The following is a 6,917-nucleotide window of genomic DNA, read 5'->3' on the forward strand; positions in this document are numbered from 1 at the left end:
ACAGAGAGACCCAAAGACTCACACAGAGACCCACAGACTCACACAGAGACCCACAGACTCACATAGAGACCCGCACACTCACACAGAGACTTACACGAACCCACAGACTCACAGAGAGACCCAAAGACTCACACAGAGACCCACAGACTCATACAGAGACCCACAGACTCACACAGAGACCTGCACACTCACACAGAGACTCACACGAACCCACAAACTCACACAGAGACCCACAGACTCACACAGGGATCCACAGACTCACACAGAGACCCACAGACTCACACAGAGACTCACACAGAGACCCGGAGACTCACACAGAGACCGGAGACTCACACAAAAACACCACACACTCACACAGAGACCTACAGACTCGTACAGAGACCCACACACAAAGAGACCCACACATTCACACAGAGACCCACAGACTCACACAGAGTCCCACAGACTCACACAGAGACCCACCGACTCACACAAGGATCCACAGGCTCACACAAAGACTCACAGAGACCCACAGACTCACACATAGACCCACACACTCACACAGAGACCCACAGACTCACACGGCCTTGGTACACGTGTATATATAGGCTATAGTGTATACTATAGTGTACACAGTATGTATATATACTATTATTCTATAGTGTATACTATAGTGTAAACACTGTATACTGTATAGGCTGTAGTGGATCAGGACACGTGGACTGAGCCCTCTGCTCCGCCCCCTTTCCTCTTGTCCTCCCCCGAGCTCCGCCCCCGGCCACGCCTCCCGCGTCACGTGTCCCCGGGCCCTGACATTCGGGCCTCCTGAACTCGCCTGGGCTGTCACGTGCAGGCAGGGCGCTCTTCCGTCAACTCCCTGCAGAGGAGGCCTCGGCGAGGTGAGGTAATTTACTCCTTGTTTTTACCGGGGTAAAGGGTTAAAGGTTTCGACGTGCCGAGGGGTTAGTCAAAAGGTAAAGGTAGGCTCGTTGTTTTTGTTCACTTGCCTTGCCGAGGCCTAGTGTCGAGGTCCGTGCCCTCACATCGTACAAACACTCCGTAGCGATGCTACTCACGTCCCTACGTACAGCCTACAGGATTCTGTTAGGTTTGCATTGCGTTCATTATTATTGTGCAGCGTTTGCATAGAGTGTGAACGCCACAAGTAACCGGGGCTCACCTTCACACTCACGGCCTTCTCTGTCTGCTTCTCCTCTCAGCCCTCTCAACCCTTGCCACAGGGCCGATTGCGGTTCAAGCCCCTTTGATTGTGTCCCCAACTCCAACGTGAAGACAATCTGCAATATAAACCATGACATTGTCATATGTAACGTGGCATTCCTTCCTAAATTACAAGCAATGTGAGTGTGGGAATGTCAACGTAGCCTTTGACCAACTCACTCACAATGCACGCAGTCTTTTCCGATTTTGTAAGCTAAGCAGGATTTCTCTGAAGTGCTTTGGATGGTTGACCACCACCTTCACCACAACCCCCGCTGACCAGCGTGGTGAAGTATGGTGAAATATCGCTCTCGACCCGACGCACAAGACGTGCGGAGGTCCTCATCCAGCAGTGGAATTAAACCGGACTGTACATGTATGATGCGAGAGTGCCTATACTTGTACACGCGTGTACGTACGTGTATAGGGAGTGTGCCCAGATGTGATCACCTCTTTTCGCGACCCTGAGCCAGTGGTGGAAATTCCACATTCCCGTGGGGGTCATTACATAGGACAATCAGTCACGGACGCCAGTGCAAATAATAAGATTGTGCAATTGTCTATGATTATGACGCTCACAGAAGGAACGCTATCGAGATGTAATTGTATAGCAACAGCTCTTTTAATGCATTGTTGACAACGACCCAGTATACTATAATACAGCGTGGGGTAGAGCGGTGGCACAGTGGGTAGCGCGCAGCGCTCCGAACCTGGCAACCTGGGTTCGATCCCCAGACGCATCTGACATCCGTAACGAGTGACATGCGGACCAGTCGTGAGCCCCTCGCTGTCGCTGACCCACACTGATTAATTATTCCACTCATCAGATGGCCCTTCGAGTGACACAGCATGCTGGGGGGGGGGGGGGCGCTTTCGTCCATCATTGGGTTGAAACGAGAGCTGTAAATTATTATATAGTCAGCACATATCACGTACAATGTTATTGTTGTTGTGTTCATCTGTGTAAGATGAGATATACAAATAACAAAATAACAACTCCACAAGTTTGTCATAATAACACCGTGGACCTTAAAAACGGACAAAACATCTAACAGGCGATGTTTCAGGCAACAGTCGTCTTTCATAGCACAATATAGCCGCCTCATGAATTACCTTGTAACTTGACTACACGGCAAAAAACAATACTCAATTCGCCTTTTTTAAATATTAATCGGTCCATTTAAAAACATTTGGTTCGGGACAAGAGTGTAACGTTTCTCTTTAATGAATCTTCGCTTTGCAGGTGGGTGTCGGCGTGGGAAACAAAACGCGAGAACGAGATGGACGGCAGCTGCCACCACAATGAGACGATCACCTTCTTCTACACCAACATCAAAAGGCCGCTGTATGACGAGTGGTCTGGCACCAGCATGCTGGTCATGGTGCTCGGCATCACCATGTGCCTCTTCATCATGCTGGCCAACGTCCTCGTCATGCTCGCCGTATACATCAACAAGAAACGCCACCACCCCATCTACTTCCTCATGGCCAACCTGGCCGTGGCGGATTTCTTTGCGGGAGCGGCGTACGTCTACCTGATGTTCAACACGGGACCCAACACTCACAAGCTGTCGCTGCCGACCTGGATGCTACGCGAGGGGCTGATCAACACGAGCCTCACGGCCTCCGTTGCCAGCCTCCTGGCCATAGCCATAGAGCGGCACATCACGGTGTTCCGGATGCAGATGCATTCGCGGATGAGCGAGCGGCGCGTTGCGGTCGTCATTGCGATCATCTGGCTCGTGTCCATCATCACCGGTGCCATTCCCAGCATGGGCTGGAACTGCATCTGCAACATCAGCACATGCTCCACCATGGCGCCCCTGTACAGCACCAGCTACGTCATCTTCTGGGCCGGCTCCAATCTCTCCACATTCCTGATCATGGTGGGACTCTACGGTCACATCTTCGTGCACGTGTGGAGGAACACAATACCCGTGCCGCCGAATACCTCCAGGTCCACCCAGAGGAAAAAGGCCACCATGAGCTTGCTCATAACGGTCACCATCATGTTGGGTAAGTGTTGTGGGTCTGGGCAGCAGGTGCTCATATTCGACAACACGATTCACATTCGTCTTCGAGCGTGTGTGTGTGTACAGCCCCTTGTGTCGATCCGGTGCATGTGTAGGGAGTCATTTTGTAGTGTGGGTTGTGTAAAGGTGGGGTAAATAGACGTGGGAGCATAGAAAGTGTAGTACAACAATGGAGATTGTTGCACTGGCCACCATGTAGCCTCCGGGGCAGGCTACATCAATCTGACGTGCGTGACAGTCGCCTAACCAAGCACCGTCTTGGCTCAACACTCTGCTCAGCTTCTGATCGGATTTTGTGAATGTTCTCTGGGTGATTTTGGTTGTGGGCAACATTCATGGCTCATATCGCATGCCGAACAGCTTTAGGGGAAACAGTGGCCCAGTGGTTAGCGTACTGGCGCTATGAACCCAGCGACTGCTGTTCGATTTCGAACCACGGCTAACGGTGGCGAGTCGTTATCGGCACCAGGTGCGGCACCTCCCCAGTCGTTTCACCAAACTGCACCGGCTAGGTTGAAGTAGGCAGAGGATTGACGAATGCCTGCGAATTATCATTCGTACGACGACTATTCTAGCACAGCGGTTGAAACAACGGGGCAAAGTTTTTTTTTATCTCCCCCCCCCCATCGCCTCTGTCCACCCGGCAGTACGTAGGGGTCTAGCCACAGTTTGTCGATCGGCAGGTCTGGGTGTGGCGAGGTAAAGTGTGGTTCCTCGTCTGGCCAACGGTGGAAAAGCAGGTGGGAAAAGAAGCCTCTAAAGGGCCTCTCCACAGTTCTCCTCTAGTGGAGGGGCCCTCCTTGCAGCAGTCGTGGAGCAAGCCATTGCAGGGTTGCGCCTTGACCTTCCACGGTTTTCAGGGAACAACGCTGATCTTGTTTCATACGTTGCTATCAAAATGCCTGACTCGTGTGTCTCGTGCCGTCGCCTCTCAGGAGCCTTCATCGTGTGCTGGACGCCAGGCCTGGTGATTCTGCTGCTGGATTCGTTCTGCTCGGACTGCAATGTCCTGGGCTTTGATAAGTACTTCTTGCTCATAGCGGAGCTCAACTCCGCCATGAACCCCATCATCTACTTGATTCGGGACGAAGAGATGGTCGCCACTTTGCAGCGAATCCTGTGCTGCCAAAAGGCAGAAGCCATCATCGCCAATGGCTCCGATAACGTATCCAATAAATCAACGTCCACGGCGAATCACAACCTGGTCACGCCTATCAGTCACGTGACCACCACAAGTGCGATGAAGATGAATCAGTTTGTCGTCTAATATCTAATTGGGCTAACAATGCATGGTTTTCCTACCTGATGATGATGATGATTGCTTGTGTTGCAATCGAAATGTCGTGATTTATTTTATTTTATTACCTACGTGACTTTACCAAAAGAACCAAAGAGTATGTTTCTCTTTGCGATAAAATATCATTGAACCTGGGTACAATGTATGTGTGTGTGTGCACCCTTGTGGAGATAATGCATACTAGAATTTAAATACAAACCTAGTGGCATTTGGTACGCTTCGTACCAAGACAGTTATATATCCATACGGTTTTATTTTCTGGGTGAGATCACTTCAATATAAGTGTCGTTAAACCCGCCAACCAATTGGTATGGTGTCACATAAATAGAACGTGGCCAATTCCTTACTAGTACAGCACACCGGTATGTTTGAGGGTAAATTGAACGTGGCCAATTCCTTACTAGTACAGCACACCGGTGCGTTTGAGGGTAAATAGAACGTGGCCAATTCTTTACTAGTACAGCACACCAATGTGTTTGAGGGTAAATAGATGTGGCCAATTACTAGTACAGCACACCGATTTGTTTGAGGGTAAATAGACGTGGCCAATTCTTTCCTAGTGTAGAGGAGTAGTGGAAGACGTCATGTCACTCAGGGGGGTGAAAAGGGATGATGTCAGAAGTTACGGGGGATATATAAGGGGGAACCCGTGACGTAGAGGGGGTCGTCGCGAAGGGCCAGGAACGGAGAGAGTTGGGGGGTCGGGATCCAGGGTAGGGGGAATCAGCGCCAGGCGAGTGTGATACTTCACCCGGCCGACCGAGTTGGGTGATCCCTCGGTCGGTGCTGGGGGGGGAGATCACGTATAGCCTGGGTGGAGCTAGGGACCTCCCAGTACCCTTTCCCCTGGGGAGATATTAGGGTTGTCACCTGTTGGGCGTAAGCCTTTAATAAGTTACCGGCAGTAGCCCTTAATAAACCTTGGCATCAGCCACTACTAAAGAACCGTGTCCATGTTGTCAGTTGCACCTCAACATCTGGTGCCAGAAGTGGTTTTGTTACGCGCCGCAATGCCTAGATCCGGCGCGAAACGAAAGACTACGCCTAGGGTGCACCAGGGCGACAAGGATGTCGGCGAGCTGGCGAAGATCCCGGAGACCGGGGGCCCGGTGATGTTCCCCGTGGAGATGGTCCATTCGGGGCCAGAAGAGGCGGCGGTCGGGGGAGCTGCCGCGCCGCCGTCGGACGAGTGGTGCGCCATCGCGGCCAGGCTGGAGACGCTGCAGCTCACGATGGCGCAGCTCGCCGTCGCTTTGGCAGAGGTGGGGGACCGCGTACACTCGGCGGGCGGTGATTTTCGCCAAAACCGCGGGATCGCCGACATCGCGAATCCCGCCAAAACCATAATTCCCGCCAACGCGCCGCCTGGTGCGCCGCGGCAATCGGGTGCCATTTTTTATGCGCCGCCGGATCCAGCCGCCATTGTCGCTGCGATGCGGGAACCGGCCACCATTGTTGGCACGACGCCGGAACCGGCTTCGCATCATACTATCGTCGGTTTCGTTCGCGATTTTGCGACTTGCGAAGCCACTGCACGCACTTTCGGCCAAAGGTACAAAATTTTGCTGGGGGATGGAGGAGGAAAACGCCTTTGTGGCGCTTCGCACGGCCCTGGCGGATGCGCCGCCCTTGGGGTATCCCGATTTCTCTAAACCCTTCTTGACACCGATGCCAGTGACACGGGCATTGGAGCCGTCTTGGCCCAGGTGATTGATGGGGTGGAACAGGTGGTGGCCTATTGTCTCCCACTGAGCAGCGGTACTGCGTCACCAGGAGAGAGCTGCTGGCTTTTGTTTTTTTTGTCCAGCTGTACTGGCCGTATTTGTATGGTCGCCGGTTACCGTCAGGACTGACCATGCAGCCCTGCAGTATTCCCTGTGAATTGACCAGCCCTCGGGTCAGCTGTCCCACTGGCTCGAGGCGCTCCAGGAGTACCCCTTCGATGTCATCCATAGGAAGGGGACTCGGCATGGGAATGCGGACGGCCTTTCCAGGCTGCCCCCGGACAGCGGGTGCGCTTGTGCCCTGGGTTCCAGCCGCTGTAAGGCCCCAGTGAACACTGCGGCCCAGTTGGTCGCATCGGCCGAAGCGGCACCCCCTCCGGGTGTGGCATTGCATTGCCTGTTGATTTTGGCCTGGGACTCCCCCGGGAGGTATGCTTCAAGTTGCAGTTGGAGGATTCCTCTCTGCTGAGGCTGCGACGCCGGGTTGGGTCAAAGGCCCGTAGCTCGGCTCCGTCGGCGGCCCCGGTGATCGTCGTACATGACGGCCTCCTCATGCGTTGGGATGCCCAGTTGGAATGCTATTGTGTGGTGGTGCCCATTGGCTTACGAGGAAAATTGACCCGGGTCATTCATGAGAAACTTATGCACTTCGGCTACCATAAG

General features: G+C 53.1%; 1 protein-coding gene across 1 annotated transcript; it reads left to right on the forward strand.

Moving 5' to 3' along the window:
• The first annotated feature begins 809 nt into the window (after nt 1-809).
• On the forward strand, nt 810-5,470 carry LOC142916508 (lysophosphatidic acid receptor 1-A-like). The gene is made up of 3 exons (XM_076061643.1): nt 810-878; nt 2,444-3,216; nt 4,169-5,470. The coding sequence occupies exons 2-3, from the start codon at nt 2,481-2,483 to the stop codon at nt 4,498-4,500; spliced, it is 1,068 nt and encodes a 355-aa protein (XP_075917758.1). The 5' UTR covers nt 810-878; nt 2,444-2,480; the 3' UTR covers nt 4,501-5,470.
• The last annotated feature ends 1,447 nt before the right edge of the window (nt 5,471-6,917 follow it).

The sequence above is a fragment of the Petromyzon marinus genome, unplaced genomic scaffold, assembly GCF_048934315.1.
Source record: "Petromyzon marinus isolate PM22_M1 ecotype Great Lakes invasive population unplaced genomic scaffold, UKy_Petmar_22M1.pri1.0 PM_G_Scaffold_39, whole genome shotgun sequence".
Taxonomy (NCBI): domain Eukaryota; kingdom Metazoa; phylum Chordata; class Hyperoartia; order Petromyzontiformes; family Petromyzontidae; genus Petromyzon; species Petromyzon marinus.